We start from the raw sequence: 24,143 nt of genomic DNA, 5'->3' as shown, positions 1-24,143 counted from the left end.
GAATTTACACCTATCACACTATCATTTATCTTAATAGTGAATGAACTAAATTTTCTACTCGCCATCCTTCTGTCCTCAAATGAAATAGCCGTGTTGAAAAAAATCATTAATCTTTAAGTGGTGACAGATAAAAAGAACTTAGTTTGTTCTCAGTACTTCTCAGCTCAAAGGTTAGGTCAGAGATGGTTTATATCATGACACTGATAAATTTTTCTAATGACCAGAATGGTTTGATTTATAGTGATTTTGTTTTTATTTTAAGAAATATGTATCTTGGGTATCTAACTACTTTCTAAAGATGCTTTTTTCTACTTTGCGGTCTGTTTTGCAATAGAGATGAAATTACAGAACATTAGGTAAAATTTGGTAAAATTAAAATATATGTCTAGATCTCTGTGAAAACTTAAAAGGCAAAATAATAAAGGCAAAAGGCAAAGAGATAGGAAATAGGAAACTGGATTAATGAAAATGAGGATGCTGTTTAATGTGTTGATTGCACTGAACTGATCCTTTGAAAATTAATGAAGGTGTAAAACTAAGCATTTAGTCTAATCTCAGGCATAGACTGACTTTGAAAATGGTAATAATGTTGAAGAAATTAAGATCCCAGTTCATTTAGTTGAAATTGAGTTCATTTAGTTGAAAATCCCAAAGTAGAGAACCGAAATACCATTTTTGAGTCAACTAAAATAGGTAAATTTAACTAAGATCCAGTCTCTTTCTCAATATTAGACAAATCTCGATTTCTCCTATTTTATTTTTCAGTAACTTCGGTTCTTTTGTTCTCCTTTTCAAAATACTTTTCAGCCCTGCTTATTCACATTAACAGAGAAAGTGGACTTAGAAGGGGTTGAAAATCATTTATAAACTGGCTAAGCTAGTTCCCTAAAACATTTTCCTTGACTATTTTTAGGTGTTTTTTAAGAAATAGAATATCTAAATTTCATTTTTTTTCTAAGAGTCTGTAGAGAAAATGATTTGCAAGCAAATAGATTGTTAAAAGTAGTGGTGCCGTGTGAAAGAATTTTGGATATTTTTCACATCATGTTTCTTTGAATTGTAGCTTGCCTTTTTAATACCAGTAAAATTTATCTTCCAGAAGTAATGATCCTGGTAAAAGAATTAGTCTTAATTTTTTTTTTAAGTTTTCTTACATAACTATCTTTTACTAGGGTTTTTGATAATACAAAGAGCACTTGAGCTGGAATTATGGTACAGTCGAACTGGGTTCAATCCCCAGTACCCCAGGGGTTGATCCCTGAGCAGTGAGCCAGGAGTAACCTTTGAGCATTATAAACAAATACACACACACACATACCACTTTTAAAACGTCAGACAGTTACCAAATTACAGTTTCATTCGGTGCAGATCCCAAATAACAAACATACTATCCACAGTTCTTTTGATGGTAGTCTCCTTCAAATAGGATTTACCATTTTAATGTATTGTTCTCCGGTCTTTATTTTATTTTATTTGGGGACATGGGTTAAGGACACATCCCATAGTGCTCAAGGCCTACTCCTGGCTCTGGGCTCAAGGATCACTCCTGGGAGCCCTTGGGGATGGAACCTGGGCCTCTGTGGAAGACAAGTGTTTGGGCTGCTGTGCTCTTTGTCCGGCCCCTCCCTCCTGTTTTCATTTTATGCTCTTTTAAGGTAGAGCTTCAAGTGTTGAATGGGATCATTACTCTTCAGTAGAATTATTAATTGCAAAAGATTAAAGTTATTCATGCAGAAACCTTGAGGAATCATGATAATATTCCTTCACTATCAAGCTTTTCTGATTTTAAAAGTAAGGTCTTACACCCTCATTTGGTTCTTCAAAGTTCCACTTTAAACCAGTAGGTCCTTGAATCCACTGCAACACTGGATTTTTTTTTTTCTACATTGTAACAAAATGAGAAAAGAACTTTATTTACTTCATTTGTTGTTCAGCTATATTTAGAACCTGAGGAGTTCTCAGACTTATTTTTCAGATTTAACTCTGAAAAGCTGAAAGAAACTGGGGAAAAAATGATAAAATGATGAAATAGATTTATCAAAGACAAATTAACTACTCTGTAATCATACTAAATTTTTTTTCTTCCAAGGCACCACCAGATGCATACACAGAAGCACCACCCAGACAAAGGTGAAGCCCTCAGGAAAGGAGAAGCTAAAGGAAACAGTTGAGGTGGTGATAAGCATATGGAAGAGCCTAGACTTTGCCTGCTTCAACTGCCATATTGGCTTTTATGTATGCACAGGCAGACCAAGGCACTTTGGAGAAATTGCATCTAACCTCCCAAAGCCATTTGCTGCTTTTTTCCCTCTGGAGAAGCTTGAGTTCTCTTCCCCTCATGTTTCTCTAAGTAAAAAATTTTTCAACAAAACCATATTGCTTCAAACACATACACACACACACACACACACAAGTCTTTTCAGGGCCAGAGTGATAGCACTGCCAGTAGGGCATTTGCCTTGACCCAGGTTTGATCCCTGGTACCCCATGTGGTTCCCCAGGCCCTCCATGAGTGATCCCTGAGCAAAGACCCAGGAGTAAGCACTGAGTAGCCCCAGGTGTGACCCCAAAACAAAAAATTTTCTTTTACTATGGTCACGGTCCTCCCGTTGTTCATCGATTTGCTCGCGTGGGCCCAGTAATGTCTCCTTCGTGAGACTTGTTACTGTGTTTGGCATATTGAGTACATCACAGGTAGCTTGCCAGGCTCTGTCTGCAGGCGAGATACTCTTGGTAGCTTTCTGGGCTCTCCAAGAGGGGTGGAGGAATCGACCTCGAGTCGGCCATGTTGGCTGCGTGGAAGGCAAACGCCCTACCACTGTGCTATCGCTCCAGACCCTTTTACTATAGATCTAAAAAAAAAGTCACTTTGATTTTATCATTTGAAGAACTTTCATACAAAAGCAATCGTTTGAGATGAAGTACATGTGTGCGGTTTATTTTAGCATCAGAATGCACTAAGAATCATCTGAGGAATTGGTTCTTCACTCCACAAAAGTTTGTGTCTGATTCTTGGTTAAATTATTAAGTGGCAGGGGCTGGAGAGATAGACAGCAGGTAGGGCGTTTGCCTTGCACGCGGCCAACCTGGGTTCGATTCCCAGCATCCCATATGGTCCCCTGAGCACTGCCAGGAGTAACTCTTGAGTGCAGAGCCAGGAGTAACCCCTGTGCATCTCCAGATGTGACCCAAAAAAGCAAAAAAAAAAAAAATTATTAAGTGGCAGATAACGTCCCCCGAGAAAGGATTTCTCTTGTTTCTTTTGTGGCATGGGTTGTGGGTGAGGAGGGGGGCGGTGCAGGCAGGGCCCCACAGAGATGTTCAGACTGACGGGTGGTTCCAGCTGTGCATTTGATAATAGAGACCACACTCGAACTTGCACATGCAAAGCACTTGTCCCAGCCCTTTGAGCTATTCCCTGGCCCCCATCTTTTCCCTTATTTTTGAAAGTACATTTTTCTTAACCAGCAGAGAAATTGAAGAGTATTGTTCAACATGTGCAAACAAATAAAGCGAGGCCTCACTTAAGTTTATTTAAAACCTGCATCATTAAACTGATGCAGTATTATTTTCTAGGCGAATTCCTTCTGAGACACATATGTGTCTATGTGATTTGCCAGTTCTGTTATGGAATCTGAAGTAAGATTTCTTAGACAAAAATAAAGAAGCAAATAGTTACACCATAATATCAGGTCGTTTCAAGTGAGCTGCTGCTTCTGTGAGTAATAGCAAATCGCAAATCTCTGCCTAATATTTAGCAGAACAGACCAAAACTTCTGATTGTTTTTAAGAATTTATTAATACTTATTTGGTTGTTTGTGTGGGGGACAACACCTGGCAGTACTCAGTGCATACTCCTGGCTCTCTGCTCAGGGATCACTCCTGGCAGGGCTCAGGGGACCAAATGGTCTGCCAGGGATCAAACTGTGCAAGGTAGGTGCCTACCTCTTACACTCTCACCGGCCCAATAAACTCTGAAGAAGAGTTTATTCTTCACTGCAATATATTGTTTTCTATTATTTCAGTATTACAAATCATACACAAATTTTGCTTTGCGGTGGTACTAATCACTACTTATATTGTTTTCCGAGAGCAATGTAGAGTTTAGTTAAAAATCTATATTCTCTGTAGTATCAAAACATTGAATCATAAAAACTCAAATACTAAGCCATCTCAATCAAGACAAATACTGGAACTTTTTTTCCTCACCCTTCTGTGGTCCAGCTATCTTATTCTTTTTTATTCTTTTTTCCCCCAGTTTTAACTTTTTTTTGAGTCATCATGAAATACATAATTAAAAATTATGATCAGGTTTCAATCACACAATAATCCAACACCCATTCCTCCACCAGCATCCATTTCCACCACCAATGGCCCCCGTTTCCCTCCTGCCCCAGCATGGTTTTATGACAGGCTCTTTCCTTCTCTCTCTCACCTCCCTGTCCTCCACCCCTAACTGGGAATTATGGTTTGCAAAACAGATCTCTGTGATTTTTTTGGCGGGGGGAGGTCACGCCCGGCAATGCACAGGGGTTACTCCTGGCACATGCACTCAGGAATTACTCCTGGTGATGCTCTGGGAACCATATGGGATGCTGGGAATCAAACCGGGTCTGCCGCGTGCAAGGCAACCGCCCTACCCGCTGTGCTATTGCTCCAGCCCCGATCTCTGTGATTCTTAATTGCTGTCTCATTCTCTTTAGTGAGAGATCATTTAGAGAGACCTAGATCATGTGCTGCCTGTGCACCTTTCTTTGCAGTTAGCATCTTCCCTAAACTCACTAACCACTGGTGGCAAAATCAAGGGCCTTGAGTTGATTCATGTCATTTTGGAGTTGGAGTATTCGATATGCCAGACACAGTAACAACAAAGTCTCCAATGGAGACGTTACTGGGCCCGCTCGAGCAAATCGACGATCAACGGGAGGGCCTTTACTTTTACTTACTTTACTTAATACAGATAAAACTTTCTGTTTAATAGAGCAGCCATGTTAGTGACTAAAATAGACCAACAGTTGCCACTTGGCAACCTTTTTCTTTAATGGACTCAAAATATTTCATTGGCTTATGAAGACTAAACAGCCTGATACAAATAAAAAGCATGCGTACAAAAATATTACTAGTACATGCAATAGAACATTTTTTGTTCTTGAATGTTTTTGTTTGTGTAGAATGAAAGAAGGTCCCAATCAATTACATATTTGTTAAGATTTTGGTGTTTTGGTTCTTAAATATTTTTTTTGAAAAATAGACAAATCTTTAAATTCCAGCAGACTTTTTAACAATGTTCTTGTTTTCTTCATCATGTAGCTACTTTAGACACTTGATTTTTACTTTCACATTACTATTTAGGTAAGGGCTGGAGTGATAGCACAGCGGTAGGGGGTTTGCCTTGCATGCAGCCAACATGGCCAACCCGAGTTCGATTCCTCCGCCCCTCTCGGAGAGCCCGGCAAGCTACCGAGAGTATCTCGCCTGCACGGCAGAGCCTGGCAAGCTCCCCGTGACGTATTTGATATGCCAAACACAGTAACAACAAAATCTCCAATGGAGACGTTACTGGGCCCGCTCGAGCAAATCGATGAACAACGGGAGGGCCTTTACCTTTACCTATATTTAGGTAATGAGAGATTTTTCTTGGTACTTTTTAAATCCCAGAGACCCCACACTTCTCAGTGGAAGGCGACCCCTTTCCTTTGGTTGCTTTGGTTGTTACTTTGACGGGACAGTACACACGTTTGGGCACAGTGTTTGTATACTTGCATACAAAGGAATGTCAAGCAAGAGTCTAAGAATTCATTATATTATCATTTAATGTGGTTTTAACTCATACTTAACTAAACAGAAAAGGCTGATCCTAGATACTCTAATCAAGCTAGTAGCTATGTATCTGCTCTCTCTCTCCTCTCTCTCTCTCTCTCTCTCTCTCTCTCCATACACACATTCAACATTTGAAGTCCCAGAATTCAAGTAAGCATTTAAATTTAATGATACATGACACTTTTGTAAGAAGCATAATGGTGATTTTCTTCATTTAGATTTCTGGACTAGCAGCAATATATTCTCTCTCTCTCTCTCTCTCTCTCTCTATATATATATATATACATTTTTAATTTTTATTGTGAATCTAGTTTACAATACTATTTGTAACTGTCTCATGCACACAATTACAACATCACACCCATCACCTAGATTTTTTTAATATTAAGTGGATACGAAATGCAGAAATATTATAAACATTTAGGAACACTTAACAAGTGTAATCTGAAATAGCTAACCTATTTAGAACACCTCTAGTTTTGAGTGTGAGTGGATTTTATTTAATAGAAATGAAAGCAAAGAAGATTGCTGAAAATCACTAGGTTTTGTGTTTTTGCCAAACCCGGTTGTACTCGGGGGCCACATGCATCTCTGTGCACGGGGACTCATGTGGTGCCGGGACTTAAACCATTGTTGTCACAGTGGCATGTTACCTCAGTGCCTTAATTTTTGTACTCTCTCTTTGGCCCCCTTGAATATCACTTTTGTGACTAACTATTCTCCTCTACCAGCTTCTTTGAGAGTCACCCCTCTGAAGGCATTAAGTTTAATCCAATAGTCAGGGAATCCTTGTTTATCCAACCCAAACCTGGATTACTTAAGTGAAGTATCATTTATAAAAATAGTCACAGAATCATCACTCAACCCTCAGTTGCCAAAGGGGGGGGTGGGTGGAAAAAGGAGCAGTGCTATACATAGAAAAGATTTTTTATTTAATGCAGCGAGTGTATAGTCAACATTACCATTGAACTAAACATCTGAAATTTGATCGAATGAAACAGAAATTAGTCATCTGTTAATGGTTACTATCCACCAGGTACATCTGAAGTTGTAGAGTATCAGGCCTGCCCGTAGACATTTGAGTAGACACTGTCGGCACAGAACATAACTCTCACACAAGGTATAATCAAAATTTATGTCACACCAATTATCCCATCAGTAAACTTTCTGTAGTAACATCGACTTCATGGAATACTATGTTTTAGCAACGAACAGTGATAGTATGGAGATGTGAGCATGTCATTATAAACATGATACGCTAAATAGAGCATTTTTTGAGGTCAAGCCTTTCTGTAGAAAGGGAATTTAATTGACATTCTTTCAGGCATAGTATATAAACATCAAAATATTTCTATCATAAGAAATAGTATTTAACAACGTAGCTTTAAAATAAAAATACTTTAAAAATTAGTTTTGATGAGATTAAATTCATTTTTAAAGAATATTTTCTAAAGAACCTTCCTTTATAGTGAAATATATATTACTTGCTCCTCAGGCTTTTCTACATTTTTTTCTAGCAATAAACCTCCACCTTCCCTAGTCTATTATTAATAAAGTAGTGCAAAACATTGTCTGCAACGATTTCAAACAAGCTAAATCCCCTACAACTCAGGGAAGTAAGACATCCTCCCTCACCAAATGCTCCCTCCAATGGTATATTCCCTTGATATAACAGGGAGTTAGATACAAAAGCTACCATAAGGAAATGCAATTTTTAAGTATAGAGTCTATAGTAAGTAGTGAAACTTTTTGAAGGCAAATTCCCCCTCCTCATAAGCAATTTATTATACAAAATAGGTTTTCATGCATTCATATTCTCAAGAATGATTATTTTTTCCAGAAATGAATGTAACACTGGCATATCACATAGCACACTGCATTCTCCTCTACATTAAAATTCACACTAATAATAAAAATTGTAGTATGCATTAAAGCATTTCAATAACCTAATGAGAAAGCAGATTTTTTTTTCTCTGCTAGAACACTCGAGTAATAACTTTTTTAGATGCACAGAGGAATAATCTGACACCAAAAGTCACACAAATTTAGTTTGCTAGTATCTTTGTCAACTGAACTGGGGTACTACAATTTGCTAACATGGTATAAAGGAGTGGCATATATAAAAAGTCAGATAGGCAATCATTTATAAATCTGGCAGTATTTATGTGTAGACCTGTTGAAATGTTTTTAATGGAATGATAGAAGGTTTGAAAGTTCTCTGTAGGACGTCAGAGTGTGAAAAATTCTCTGAGAGGTGAGTGTACCTTCACTCATTAACTTCAAATCACACAAGTTATACCCAAATAATCTGCACAGGAATGAATGTCAGGATTTGAAGACAGAATCTTTGTTAAATTGAAATGCATCTGTTCCATTTTTCAGGTTTCCGGGATCCCCCTCCCTCTTTTTTAAAATGTATAAAACATAGAAACTGTAATGGGTTACTTTCAGATAAAAAAAAGTTACATTAAAAATAAAAACCTAAATAGACATTTACATTTCATGTTGATTTAATCAGCACAGCTGAGCATCTAATCTAATATTCTGGCTCTTTCACTTGTAATTAGAGAAGTATGTAGCTTCTAATATCGCCATTCTTATATTTCTTGACCCACTGTGTTCTAGTATGATCCACAGTTAACAGATCTTTCACGCAACAGTAGCTAAGCCTTTATCAAATTGATTATGTACAATGGAAGTATATTTTCAAAGACATATGCCTTTGTACACTATTTACAAATTCTCTCGATCATGATTTTTTTAAAAAAAAGAAGTCAAAATAAATAAAAAGTAGAAAGAAAGGGAATGCTGCCGAGGCGGAGGCTTTTTCTTTCATCTTTCCCAACAGATGCTGGTCTCCTCAGTGCTGGGAGTTGGCTAGCCCAGATTGTTTTTCTTCCTTTTACATGGGCTATGAGAAGGATCTGGTTTCAGTTCTTGGTATTGCACCTGTTTAAACAGAGTTCAGAGAAAGACTGGTCAGGTGGCCACTTTCTGGCAAAGGAAGGAAAGCAGAGGAATGAGAGGCTGTGCTTGGGGGAAAAAAACATTCATTCTGGAAGTTGAGATCTGCAGCTGGGATGCAGAAAACAATGGAATGATAGAGCAGGAGTCAGAAGGGAAGTCCCGCCAGCATCTACATGAGTGCCGGATGGGAACTTTGGTTACCGGCGGGGATCTCCACTGTACAGAACATGTAACATTAAAAACCAAAGCATCCCCATCTAGTTTGAAAGGCTATTTTACCATCTCAAGGTATTTTGCAGTTTATCTTTTGCCTCTTTAATATATACTTAGGCTTTTAAATATATATATATGTATATATATATTTAAACAGAATGGGAGATGAACACCCAAGAATACTTGAGATAAGTACCAGGAGGTCTGATCCACGGCTTGGAAGCCGGCAGCATATGCTGGTGGAAAACGCAGCTCAGATAGAGAAAGGAACACCAAGTAAAGGGTGTTTGGAGGACTCGCTCAGGATGCGAGATGTGTGCTGAAAATAGACTATAGACTGAACACGATGGCCACTCAATACCTCTATTGCAAACCACAAAACCCTAAAGGAAAGAGAGAGCAAAAGGGAATGCCCTGCCATAGAGGTGGGTCAGGATAGGGGGGATGAGGGTTGGTGGGAGGGCTACTTGGTTTATTGGTAGTGGAGAATGGGCACTAGTGGAGAGATGGGTACTTGATCATTGTATAACTGAAACCCAAACACAAAAGCTTGTAAGTCTACAACTGTACCTCATGGTGTCTCACTAATAAAAAAAATAAAATATATACTTAATATATACTTTAATATATACTTGGGCTGGAGTGATAACACAGTGGGTAGGGTATTTGCCTTGCATGTGGCCGACCCTTGTTTGATTCCTCCATCCCTCTTGGAGAGCCCAACAGCTACTGAGAGTATCCCACCCGCACATCACAGCCTGGCAAGCTCCCCGTGGCATATTCTATATGCCAAAAACAGTAACAACAAGTCTCACAATGGAGAAATTACTGGTACCTGCTCGAGCAAGTCAATGAACAATGGGAGGACAGTGTTACAGTGCTACAATATATACTTAATTCCCATCCAGTCATTCTCTGATATCAAAACTCAACTAAAGTATCTCTGCAGCCCAGCTTCAAGATTTTGACAGAATCCTTTCTTATTTTACTCTGAAACAGTTAATGGTTGATAAACATCATCTTAAAGCAGTTTCAAGGAGTAAAATGTGCCCACGTTATCACAGAGCAACCGCTCTTCCTTCATTCACTTAATTTGTGCAAATTCTGTAAAGAAGTTTTGCCTCTCAAATGTCTAGTAGCACATTTTGCTTTGATCATCTAATATACCTGTTTCCTCCTGTCTAAGTAATGATGGCTTCCCTTTCTCAGAAAAAAATTCTGCCTACTGCCTTGATAGTTTTTGGTGCAACCCCCCCCCCCCCCTCGCCACACACACATTTCCTTCCCCCAGTCTCCATAAGAAGTTCTTGGATAACACCCCAAGTGCACTAAATTCCTATATGGCCACATCTGCTACAGGCTTTATTAACTTCACCTGGTTCTTCTAAAACGTTTTAAAATTAAAAGGATATAAAAGTTAAAACTTAATACCATACTGCACTAAAAGAATAATAATGAAACCTACATACCACTTGTACATCTGAAGGAACTCTGGAAAGGAAGTCAAGTAGTTCGTTGTTATCAATCGCATAAGGACTTCGAAGTTTTTTTGTAAATTTATTGATACCTGAAAACGTGAAAGATCAAACATTATTGAAATTTTCAAAGTTTAGAGTTACAGAAAACATATTTCCGGCAAAAGTGTTGCAGTGATTTGAAGACAGATGGAGCTGCCTTTTAACCTTGACTGAGTGAACCAATAAAACCAGTTTTCTCCTTCCCTCCTTTTCTTCATCTCCTCTTTCCTTCTTTCTCTGTTTTCCTTCTTCCCAACTCAATGGCGACAGTATATTCTACTTCAGTGACTTTTCCCCAACAGGAAAAAATTTCTACAAACGTACCTATCAAAACATATATATATATATATACATACATACATATATATATTTCATATATAATATATAAAGCACATGGGGAAGTTTGGATTTGGGGAAGTATAGCTGACATCCAGCATTGAGCCTACTTCTGAATGGAAGGCAGAGCCTCTCCCTCCTGGTGAGGACCCAGCAGCGTCTGCACCCAACCTGCACCACACCACAAGCCCACACTACAGCCCCGGAAGTGCACAGTTGCTTATGCAGCCATGTGGCAGATCTGGTCAACAAACTACAGTCTGCTCACAGTTCTATTTTTGATCATTCAGTGAAGATGGGCAAAAAGCAAGCAAGCAACCGCAGCCTAATCCTTCAGCATCTTTCAGGAGGCCTAACTACAAAGACTCAACTCCAGTACAGCAAGAACACTAGACAACCAAACACGTGGCAGTCAACTAAGCTCAGTGAGCAAAAATGGTATCACTAAAGACATAAATACCACCAACCAGTTCAGTAAATCCTTAGACAATATCTTTAGTGACACCACGATGAGAATGTTCAGTGAGTTCAAATAAATGAAGGAACTGGTAGCAAAACACAAGAAAGTATGAGTCAAAAGAAAAAATCTATTATCAGAGATAAGAGAAATGAAGAGCATGGTAGGTGATATATATAAAAAAAATCAATATAAGCTCTGAATAGCAGAATATGGGCAGCTGAGCAAAAGATCAAGGAGCTCCAAAGGAGGAGACCTTTGTGGGAAACATCAGAAGGTGGGAAGTTATCTAAAAAGAAATGAACAGCATAGTAGAGAACAATGGAAGAGTTCAAAGGGAACAATATAAGAATCATCAGAATCCTTGAAGAACAGGATGGCAAATGTAATAAACTAATAGAGAAATCATCGATAAGAATTTCTCAGGGTTGAGGAATATAGATCCAAGAGGCCCAAAGGGTCCCGGTAAAAATGTGGGCTCAACTAGGAAATCTCCAAGACATACAGTACTCAAAATGATACAATCTAAAGATATGGAAATTGAATTGAAAGCAGCAAGATCAGAAAAGGAACTTACAAAGAAAAGCCCATAAAATTTACTGCAGATCTATTAAATGAGATTCTATGAGTCAGAAGAGAATGGAGAGATACAGTACAAAAACCCACCAAAATGAACACCTCACCAAGATTACTCTACCCAGCTAGATTTTCTTTCAGATTTGAAGAAATGATACAGAACTTCATGGACAGGCAACAGCTTAGGCAATTCATGACCTAGCAACCAGTTTTGGAAGAAGTGTTAAAAGCGCACATTTAAAGGACAGGAAAAACTTCTCATCACATGGCATTAGGTATGGTACTCACTATTGGTGCATATATTTACCCTCTAATAGCTGAAGTATGTTTACCCCTAGTTTGCTAAGGGATTTTATGTATTTTCGATAATTAATGTCACATTTATATTGATGGTTCTATATCTGATCATTTTTTTAAATCCAGAGATAAGGTAAAGGTATTTTATTACAATCTTTTACTTATTAATGCAGCAGTATCTATAGCATATTTTCTGACATAAAACAATATTACCTCGAGATAAAATACTTTGTACTAGTATAGGCCTATTCATATTTCCCATTTAAATTTTCTTAATTCTCCTAACTCTTACTAAATTTTACATGTGAAGGTCTAGCTTATTTCATGGAAACTAAAATATATTAGCACAGAATTTTTTAAAGCTTTATTTATGACAGAAAAAAACATGATAATTACCACAGTAACATTTGAATACAAAATAAAACTTAATGCAATATATTTTAGATGTCAGAGTTGAAAACTTAGTTATGTAAGTGAGAATGAACAATATACTATATAACACTGAATGATTTGAATTCCTCTACATAGGTGAAAATCATACAGCAATCAAACATCACATATTGACTTTTACTGATTTATTTTCTGATAATCCCATTTGCCATTTCTTTAAGTTTTGTTGGGGCAAGTAATATGAAAAAATTGTTGTATGCCTGCCAGGGGGGATAGGCTGGGAAGTATGAGGGAAGCTGGGAATACTGATGGAGAAAAGAGGACATGGGTGGTGGGGTTGGTGTTGGAACAGTGTGTGCTGAAAACAGATGTATTACTAGTAACTTTGTAAATCACAGTGCCTTAAAAAAGGTTAAGGGGTTAATTTCAAGGATATACAAAGTACTTATTCAACTCCACAAAAAGAAAACATTCACCCCCATCAAAAAATGGGGAGATGAAATGAATAGAAAATTTCACAAAGAAGAAATCTGAATGGCTAAAAGGCACATGAGAAAATGTTCCACATCATTAATCATCAGGGAGATGCAGATCAAAACCACAATGAGATACCATCTCACACCACAGAGACTGGCCCACATCCACAAGAACAAAAGCAACTGGTGCAGAAGCAGATGTGGTGAGAAAGGGACCCTCCTTCACTGCTGGTGGGAATGCCGACTGGTTCAGCCCTTTTGGAAAACAGTATGGATGATTCTCAAAAAATTAGAAATTGAGCTCCCATTTGATCCAGCAATACCACTCCTCGGAATATATCCCAGAGAGGCAAAAAAAATATAGTCGAAGTGACATCTACAATTGTCTGTTCATAGCAGCACTCTTTACAATAGCCAGAATCTGGAAAAAACCTGAGTGTCCGAGAACAGATGACTGGTTAAAGAAACTTTGGTACATCTACACAGTGGAGTACTATGTAGCTGTTAGAAAAGACAAGTCACGAAATTTACATACAGTGGTACTACATGGAAAGTATCATGCTAAGCAAAATGACTCAGAAAGAAAGGGATAGACATAGAAAGATTGCATTCATCTGGGGAACATAAAGTAACAATAGGAAACTAACACCCAAGAATGGCCAGATTAGTACCAGAAACTTTACTCCTTGACTTGGAGGCCAACCACACATACTAGGGGGAAAGGGAGCTCAGATAAATAAGGGAACACCAAATAAAGGGTGTTGGGAGGATACTCCCAGGATGGGAGAAGCATGCTGAAAGTAGACTATAGACCAAACATGATTGCCACTCAATGTTTCTTTTGCAAACCACGACACCCAAAAGGAGAGAGAGAATGGAGGGGAATGCCCTGCCACAGAGACAGGGTGGGATGGGGGGATGGCGGGTGGGAGTGATACTGGGATCCGTGATGGTGGGAAATGGGCACTGGTGGATGGATGGGTGTTTGATCATTGTATAAGTGAAACCCAAGCACAAAAATGTGTAAGTCTGCAACTGTACCACATGATGTCTCACTACTAAAAATTTTATAATAAAAAATAAATAAAAATAAATAAATAATAAAAAAAAGAGAAAAAAAGAAAAAATACAAACCTAGGGCTACCAAGCAGTGAGGGAGCAGGGGACACATAGAGAGAAATACATAGGATAGTGGTAGAGTCTTGGGCACTTTATGGTGGTGAGGGGGCTACAGTAACTCTGTACACCAAAAGCATAAACATTACTATGCCATGATCGTAACCCTGTTCTCAACTGCTCTTTGAAAACAGGGACTAGAGCCAGTAGTGTGCTTGTTTTGCACACCACCAACCCAAGTTTAATCTCTGGCACCTTGTATGGTTCCCCAGCACAACCAAGAGTTATCTCTGAGCACAGAGCCAGGAATAACCTCTGAGCACTTCCAAGTGTGGCTCAAAGGTTTTTTTTTCATAGTTCCCCATGTTGGCCTTAGTCCCTTTAAATATATATGTTGGTTTTTACTACCAGACATTTTAGGGACTTAGTACAGTTTCCGAGGATTGAAGTAGCCCATGTAGGTGGGGTATGTGTACTCATCACTTAGATACCCCTAACCCCAAGAGGATTTGTATCAAATTTAGCTCTGGATTTGGTGTGTTCAGTGAAGGAGGTGAGTTCAGTGTTGCCATCTTCAAAACTATTTAATTATTTATTTAAAAACTGGCAGTCTTTCCGTCCTTCACGCCCTACCGAGGTCACCACTTGCCCCCCATGAGCGGCTCTCCAGCACGGCCACAGCCCCAGAAGCACAAGGGCTTAATGCAGAACCCAGCAGCTTGGAGCAGAAAAGTGAAAGGACTATGCGTTAATCCAGGCAATCATTTCTGCCCAGAGGGGAAAGGGTGTTGCTCCCTTCCGCCCTCCTCCCTCTGGAAAGAAAGATGGCGGCCACATGGGAGCCTTGTGGACATCAGGTATGAGCCGGGGGAGTGGGGGCGACTAAAACCTCATGGGTCGGGGGGCGTTCCGGTCCGTCCTTCACGCCCTACCGAGGTCACCAGTCGCCCCCCGCGAGCGGCTCTCCAGCACGGCCATGGCCCCAGAAGCACAAGGACTTAATGCAGAACCCAGCAGCTTGGAGCAGAAAAGTGAACGGACTATGCGTTGATCCAGCCCATCAAGTCTGCCGGAGGGGAAAGGGTGTTGCCCCATTCGCCCTCTCCTCTCTGGAAAGAAAGATGGCGGCCACATGGGAGCCTTGTGGACAGCAGGTATGAGCTGGGAGTGTGGGGGCGACTAAAACCTCATGGGAAGGGGGGCGTTTCGCTCCGCCCTTCACGCCCTACCGAGGCCACCGGTTGCCCCCCGCGAGCGGCTCTCCAGCACGGCCACGACTCCAGAACACAGAAACCAATTTCTTAACTATCTGACTTTCAGTAGAAATACTTCCAGGGTCAATAGGTAAAATAGCAGAAATCCAAAACCAACATTTAATTCTTGAACCCAGCTGTAGAAAGCAAATCACCTCACAATGCTTTTTCAGCATGTCTGATTTGGGGGGGGGGTAAACTCTAAATAATAGTGGTGAATCTTTTATTGAAACAATCTAATCAAAGCGGATAGAGTGTTAACTAGAATTCATCTGCCCCACAGGGACGGGGAGGGGTGGGGTGTGGGGTTTTATTGGGGTTCTTCATGGTAAAAAATAAGTATTGGTAAAGGGAAATGTGTTTGATATTTGCATGACTGAGACATAAACCTGAAAGCTTTGTAACCTTTCCCACAGTGATTCAATAAATAAATAAAATTAAAAAAAAAACCAAAAACTGGCAGTCTTTTGCTATTTTGAGTAAATTTGAAAAAAAATATCAAGATTGTATGTCTACTAACTATACGCCTTACCTAAAAGCAACTCACCTCCATTCCACTCAAAAAATAAAAAACTCATCTGCTTTTAAAAGGGAAACCAGTAAAGATGGCACCGTAGGAACACCCTGAACTTAACCTCTTCCTAATATATCCCTCCATATGAAATCTCACTGAGAAAGAACTAATAATTGACCAGCAACTCGGCAATGTCGGTGTGTCATACAACAATGTCATACAACTCGAAAATCAAGGACAAAAACAAATTACACTGAAACAGGTAGAAAAGGGTTCTTATAGGCCCTAAGCCTTTGTCTCCAGGGATCAAATTGGCTGAGAGGATCACAAGCTACCCAGACTTCATGTGAGATATAATTATTTGTCCTTAACTCTAAGCCAAGGGACACATACCTACTTCGGAACACATTCATGGGTCCTCTGCAAGGCTCTCTGGAGACCAAAGCTGGCTGGTATCATCATCGCATTCTGCCTTGCTCTCCTTGCTGCCTTTTTCTTTTTGGCCTCTAAATCTCAGCAAGTGTCATATTTATACTCGCTGTCATAATTCTCCTCCACCACACACCATAGTGCCCTTGTCTTCTGGAGAGGAGTTTTCACAGCTATCAGGGACCATACGTGTGTGCATGCATGCACACACACACACACACACACACACATACACACACAAACACACACACACACACACCACCACCACCACCACCACACCACGGCTAAGCCCCGTGCTCTCTGACCATGCTCATGTTTAGAGACTTACACTCTAGGATTCCCCAGTTTAAACCTACAGGGAATTAGTTCTTAAAACCACAACAACCTTAAAGATACAAGACACAACAGACTTAGGAACTCATGTGGAAAGATAGCAATGAGCTTATCCTAGCTACAGCCTGAGGGGAGAACTTCTAATTTTTTTTTTAATTTATTTATTGAATCACCGTGAGAACAGTTACAAAGCTTTCAGGTTTAAGTCTTGGTCATACAATGATCATCACCCATCCCTTCACCAGTGCGTATTTTCCACCACCAAGAACCCCGATATACCCCCCATTCCACCCCTCCCCATGCCTGTGAGGCAGATGATTTCCACTTAACTCTCTCTTACTTTGATTACATTCATTATTTTGACAAAAGATGCACCATTATTATCTGGAATTTCCCCCCAACAATCGGAACTGCTGAAAAGGCATTGTGAAATAATTTGCTTTCTATTGCTGCTTATGAAGACCATAGGATGTCGATTTTGGATTTCTGATATTTTACTAATTAAGTCTGAAGGGATTTCTGCCAAAAGCCACATAGTTCCGAGACTGGTTTGTGTGCCTCTGTGGCCATGGCCATGCTAGAGAGCTGCTCGTGGGGGGCAACTTGTGGTCTCCGTGGGGCAAAAAGGACGTGCTGTTTCCGCCCCCCCCCCCCCCCCATCCCATGAGGCCACAGTTGCCCCATCACCGCTGGCTCATACCTGGCTGTCTAATAAGCTCTGAGGCATCGGCCACCCTGCCACCAGGGTGGAAAAAGGTGAAAGAGACAGACACCCTTTCCCTCCCTGGGGGGGTACAGTGCCATAGCTTCATGTATAGTCCATTCACATTTCTTCCAGAAGCTGCAGGAAGGTCCGTGTGCCTCTGGGGCCATGGCCTTGTTCGAGAGCCGCTTGTGGGGGGGAGGGGGCAACTCAAAGAACTTCTAATTAGATACCTACCTTTGAGCTCACTATTATCCTTTGTAGAGATTTTGGCTATTTTCAGAGTTCATGGGTGTACCCCAGAGCATAGGTATCTCCCTGAATGTTGCTCTGGCACATATCTGGTGCAGTGTCTTTTTATTCTGGTGCCCCCGTCTTTGTACTCCCATCCTGGTAGATAACTCTCTACTGGCTTTGGTCTACAGGAGAATTTGTATGCTAAATCACACGGGATAATAAAAATAGAAGAGAGGCTGGAGAAATAGTACAGTAGTTAAGACATTTGCCTTGCATGAAGCCAACCCTGGCGTCACATATACATGGTCCTATGAGCCCTGCCAGGCATGATCCCTAAGCACAGAGCCAGGGGTATGCTGGTTGTAAACAGAGCTAGTTCTGGAGCACAGCCAGGGGTGGCCCCAAACAAATAAAAAGTAGTTCTTAGTAGGCTCCTAGAGATACCAGAGTGAAAATACATTCAACATCTTCTGCAAAAGAGATGTATTTGCTTATCGAGGCTTAAAGCTCAGCCCACACATAGGAAACTACAGATGTGCCTCAGGAAAAAAAAAACAAACCTGTGCATGCCATCTCTGTGTTCTCCTTTTGCCTCATTTAGTATCAGCTAGACAGGAACATATGCATTCAGGTAAGGCTTCGATATTTTGCAGCTGCCAGTGTTAAATCACCTGGGGCCACTTGCCAGTAAAGTTTACACTTTAAGTCCCACAAGTGTATACATACATACATACATATAGATAGATAGATAGATAGATAGATAGATAGATAGATAGAGAGAGAGAGAGAGAGAGAGAGATAGACAGACAGATTCATTTTTATTCCTGCCGCTGCTGACTGAGGATCTGACTTCTACTCAGCCTGAAACTTGGTGCTGGTGGAGTTACTTCCCTTTGGGACAATGATAGATCTTGTCACCCCTCCAACTATTGAAAACCATTTACAATCAAAGAGTGTGCTGAGGAAATCACAAAGATACACTTCAAGCTAAGGTAGTTGTAGGTTCATCTCATGCTCAAGTTCACGCCTTCACAGATCAAAGAGAGAGAGAGATGTCTATTAGATCCAGCACTTAGAAATGAACACAGTAAAACAAAGAAAGAAATGGGAATGGAAATGAAAGAATAAAAGTATGGGGGGAAAATTTACTAAAGGTAAGATATATGATTTATTTAGTAAAAAGCCTAGTGGTTATAGAGATACCTGTCCATTCTGGAGAAGAATGGATGAATGCAGTAAGAACATCAACAAAGAGAAAATATAATAAAGTACCCAATAGAAGACACAGGGTTGAAGGATACAATAACTGAATTTAAGAATACACTACAAGGATTCAGTAGTCAACTGGATGAAGCTAAAAAAAACAAATCAGCAATGTAGGCTATACATTGGAGACTATAAAATAGTAGTAGCACTGTAGCACTGTCCTCCCATTGTTCATCGATTGGTTCGAGAGGGCACCAGGAAGAAATAAAGTAGAAGTACCTTAAGGAACTCACAAGACAATATAAAAAGGTTAAGGTAAAGGCCCTCCCGTTGATCGTCGATTTGCTCGAGCGGGCCCAGTAACGTCTCCATTGGAGACTTTGTTGTTACTGTGTCTGGCATACCGAATACTCTCGGTAGCTTGCCGGGCTCTCCAAGAGGGGTGGAGGAATCGAACTCGGGTCGGCCATGTTGGCTGCTTGTAAGGCGAACGCCCTACCTGCTGTGCTATCGCTCCAGCCCAATGGCCAAGTGGTCTAAGGTGCCAGACTCAAGACAATATAAAGTGGAATAATATCCAAATTACAGGCTTCTTCCAGAAGAAGAGAGAAGTTGTTCCTTGCAAATGAAAATCAAAAGAAACTAGGAGAACTATGTATCATAAAAAGTAGACTTTAACACAAACACTGTAGTGAGAGATAAAGAATACATTACATAATGGGGTCAATCCAACAAGAGGATGTAGCAATCTTGTATACTCAACAGAGAACACGGGTACACTACTGGTGAAAGTGTAAGTTAATACAGTCACAATAGAAAACGGTATCAAAGTCCTTCAAAGTATTGAACTACAGAGATAGGACAGGGCCAGCTCTGGTTGATCTCCAATACCACACACGGTCTCCTGAGCATCACAGGGATCACCCCCTGAGCAGAGAGTGAGGAGTACACCAAATACCACCAAATGCACCCCCCCCAAAAAAAAGGTAATGTATGATGTAGTGATGTTGCAATTCTGTTTATCAAAAAAAATTGAAAATATATATGACCCTTCATGTTTAACTGCAGCATTATTTACAGTTATCTGCACTGTAACACTGTCCTCCCATTGTTCATCGATTTGCTTGAGCGGGCCCAGTAATGTCTCCATTGTGACAATTGTTACTGTGTTTGGCATATCGAATATGTCACAGGGTGCTTGCCAGGCTTTGCCATGAGGGCAAGATACTCTCGGTAGCTTGCTGGGCTCTCTGAGAGGGGTGGAGGAATCGAACCCAGGTCAGCCTCGTGCAAGGCAAAGGCCCTACCCGCTGTGCTATCGCTCCAGCCCATTTAGTGTATCTTAGACATGGAAACAAAGTATCCTTCCATGAATAAACAAGATATGATGTTTCTAAATATTTACGAGAGAATATTACTCAGCCATAAAAGGAAGGCAATCCTAACATTTGTGATGCTATGATATGCCAATATGTTAGGGGAAATAAAGTAGAAAAAAAACAAACACTATATGATCTCATGTGGAATGTAAAAACAACAAGACCAAACCATAGATGCAGAGAACTGACTTGTGGTGATATGGTGGTGGCGAGCAATGGGACAGAGTGGGAAGGGAGAGTAAGGGAGGTGAAAAGTTACAAATTCCTTTTAGAAAATACATCATTAGGATGTAATATACAGCATGGTAACTAATGTGCACTTGAGAGTTGCTAAGGTAGAAGATTTTAGACATCAATACAACAACGGCATTTTTCATTCCAACATTTTGATATCAGTTTTTTAAAGTCCAGTTTTCCTTTTAAATTTCAAGAAATTCCAGTTTAATTCTTATAAGAGATATTTACAAAGGATGTCATGATTGACTTAAATTAATTTCCTCTGGTTTAGAAATGTCAAAACCCTGGCAGCTGAGCTATATCTACCTATAGTAAAAATTACTTAGCAGTTAAATCCTCTTTACTACTGGAAGAAAAATATACATGAAGGGCAAAAGCAAAGGAAAGTGTAATCTACAAACAAAAATGAAAATACAAATGTCACAATAATATCTATGCTACTGCGTAGTGGTTTGGGTTTTGTCTGTTTTGATTTGGGGGCCATGCCTGGCAGTACTCAAGACTTTCTCCTGACTCTGTGCTCAGGGATCACTTCTGGTGGGGCTCAGGGGAACATGCAGTGCCGGGGAGCACGCTGTTGATGGCTGCCTGCAGTGACTGTCTCACCACTGTACTATCAATCTGACCTCTAAGTACACCATAAATATACCCCTTTAAATTTATAGTTTACTGATATCACCAAGCATATACACCAACTGTTAAAAAATAAAACCCAGCCTTCATTGGTTTATCAACAGGCTGCTGAAAACTGGGTCACAAACTAGAAAATTTTCATTGTTTTTCAGGGAATTTAGCAGAACATGATTTTGGTCTCTGTCTTCTCATATGAGGCCCAGGTCTAAGATTTTTTATTACTATTTCAGCAATCACCTACCACTAAAGGCATATTGTTTTTGTTTCATTTCATTGATGAAACAAGATTCTCAAACAAACACATTCTTTGAAAATTACACCGAAGAGAGCAGGCCAAGAAGGCCACCCCAGGTTACAGAGCCAGATGTCTTCCAGAGACTCCAGTTTCTGAGAACCTGGAGAAGCAAAACCAGAGCTTCACCTATCACAACTGAGATGGCAGACCCAACCCTCGGCAGGTTAGAGGTGATAAGCCGCCAGCACCTAGCATCCTTCCCTCATCCCTGCAATAAAACAGCATCTGTTTTAAATATCAGAGGAAGGAATGAAAGAAGAGCGCTTGCACTTACAACGTGGAGGCAAGGATATGACTTACATGCCTCTTCTCTTGTATAGTGAAAGTAGTCTCCGCTTTGAAGCACTTTCTAATTATTGGGGAGTGCTCAGGGCTTAGTGCTCTGTGCTCTGGCTCTGTGCTCAAGGATCACTTGCGGTGGTACTCAGAATGCGATGTGGAACGTGAGTCAGTTGGAAGCAAGGCAAGCACCTTACCCTCTTCTACTATCTCTCCAGGCCCTGGAACACTTTCTTTCACTGTCACTGTCCTCCCGTTGTTCATCGATTTTCTCGAGCGGGCCCAGTAATGTCTCCATTGTGAGACTTTGTTGTTACTGTGTTTGGCATATCGAATACGTCATGGGGAGCTTGCCAGGCTTTGCTGTGCGGGTGAGATATTCTCAGTAGCTTGCCAGGCTCTCCGAGAGGGGCGGAGGAATCAAACTCGGGTCGGCCATGGTTCTTTAAGGTACAGAAATTAGTTAAAAAAAAAAATAAGGGTAGAGAGTGGGGGCTGGAGAAGAATAGAGCTCTTTGGCTCTTGCCTTGCACATGGCTGAGCGGGTTTCAATTCCTGGCATCCTATATGGTCCCCCCAACACCACCAGGAATAATTCTTGAGTGCAGAGCCAGGAGTAATCCCTGAGCACCGCAGGTAAAGTCCGGAAAGAAAAAATAAGAAAGCAAAAACGGCCAGGAGGTTGTGGGTTTCATTTACCCATACCATATGCCACACCTCTACAAACAGTGCTGCTAGGTGCTGCTCTGGTGAGACCTCTAGCCATCACTGTCAGTCCTGAGTACTCAGCACTCTGAGTACCATAAAGAGTGGGTAGTAGAAATAAATTAAAATTTTTAAAAGAAGAGAAAAAGCATTTCCTACCCTCCATTCCCACTGCAAAATAAGAAAGGCAATATTAGTGATAACGGTTAGAGGAACTTGTTTAAGATAGCATAAGATAGCCTAAAAGAATAGAGAAATAGGAAACTTAAATTCTTAGGAATTTAAGCATCAGACTTGGCCTTGCGGGATGGGGCCTTCCTCCCCGTCCCAAGGAGATCCTGAGTTGCCGCCCACGAATGGCCTCTCTGGCTCCTGATCAAGCTGCTTAATGGCCATGATCCAAGAGGCTCAGGAACAAATCTCGGAACCCGGAAGGTTTTGGCAGAAATCCCTCCAGATTTAACTGTTAAAATTTCAAAATTCCAAAATTGTGCAGCCACGACTGCGGCCATGTGACATCTTATGTTATTCATAACCAGCAATAGAAAACAAATTGTCTACTGTTGCCCTTTCTGATCTGAGCGTTGGGGCAAAATCCCAAATAATAATGGTGGGTCTGGTGTCAGAATATTGAATGTAATCAAAGTAGAGAGAGTAATGTGAAAATCATCTGCCCCACAGGTAGGGGGAGGGTATGGGATGGGGAGTATACTGGGGATTTGGGTGGTGGAAAATGGGCACTGGTGAAGGGATGGGTGTTCCATTGTATGACTGAGACTTAAACCTGAAAGCTCTGTAACTGCTCTCACGGTGATTCAATAAATAAAATTATAAAAACGGGGGGTTTAAAAAAAGTATCAGACTTCCTACTCAGTTTATTACAGCATATTTATTTAAAAAATTAAAACAAAACATTCTTTTTGATCTTTGGGAGGTAGGGAGAGTGTTGGACCATACCCAGTGGCGACCAGGAGCTCATTCCAGTATGCATGGGAAGCTCGTTAACCCATCCCTGCTCCACTTTTAGATCATGCGATTTTTAGAGTTAAGATTTATTTTGGTTGTCTTTCTCCATCTTAAATATATATGTATATATATATGTTTATATATGTGTACATATATATACACGTACACACACATATATATATGCCAGGGGCAATAAGAAAATTCTATTTCTACATCTTTTTTTAAAATTTAGTTTATGTTTGTTTATTAGTTTATTTTTGAGCCACACCTGGCACTTATCCTGGATCTGCACAAAGGAATCACTCCTGGTGGTGCTCAGGGGGTGCATAGGATCGAACCCAGTTGGCCTCATACAAGGTAAACACCCTACCTGCTGTATTATCATCCGGGCACCTCCCCATTGCTTTTTATATATATCACGAGTGACATAGTTTTATGTTTGTTGATCTTGGAGATTGAAAACTGAGCTTTTCAAACTGTAAAGTTTAGTAGATGGGGGTAGGGAGAGAAAAACAAAACTATGAAGAATGCTGAAACCAACTATCACCTGAGCAGAGAGTCTAGGTTCAAAGAAACTGTTGGCATGTAGAGTTAATGAGTGAAAATTCAGGACCTGATTAGAACACTCTGTTTTGTCTTGGGTTTTTGATTCACATCTCGCTGTACTCAGGGTTTACTTCTGGCTGTATACTCAGGAATCAGTCCGGGAAGCCCCTGGGGGGTGGTGATAGGGATTAAACCAGGATTGGCAATGTGCAAGGCAAGTGCCTTACCTGCTGTACTATCTCTCTGGCACTGATAATAACATT

General features: G+C 40.4%; 1 protein-coding gene across 7 annotated transcripts in view; it reads right to left on the bottom strand.

The window, feature by feature from the left end:
• Positions 1–6,731: 6,731 nt before the first annotated feature.
• MCTP1 (multiple C2 and transmembrane domain containing 1) overlaps positions 6,732–24,143 on the bottom strand; it is a 653,067-nt gene continuing 635,655 nt past the window's right edge. For all 7 annotated transcript variants that reach the window (XM_056112545.1, XM_056112546.1, XM_056112548.1 and 4 more), the window contains 2 exons: positions 10,470–10,567; positions 6,732–8,769 (listed from right to left, as the gene is read on the bottom strand). In XM_056112545.1, the coding sequence (XP_055968520.1) occupies positions 8,698–8,769; positions 10,470–10,567 (170 nt within the window). In that variant the 3' untranslated portion in view covers positions 6,732–8,697. The remainder of the gene's footprint in view (positions 8,770–10,469; positions 10,568–24,143) is intronic.

This window comes from Sorex fumeus, unplaced genomic scaffold (genome assembly GCF_029834395.1).
Source record: "Sorex fumeus unplaced genomic scaffold, SorFum_2.1 ptg000018l, whole genome shotgun sequence".
Taxonomy (NCBI): Eukaryota; Metazoa; Chordata; class Mammalia; order Eulipotyphla; family Soricidae; genus Sorex; species Sorex fumeus.
The sequence above is the reverse complement of the archived record's forward strand: the minus strand, read 5'-3'. Positions and strand labels throughout refer to the sequence as shown.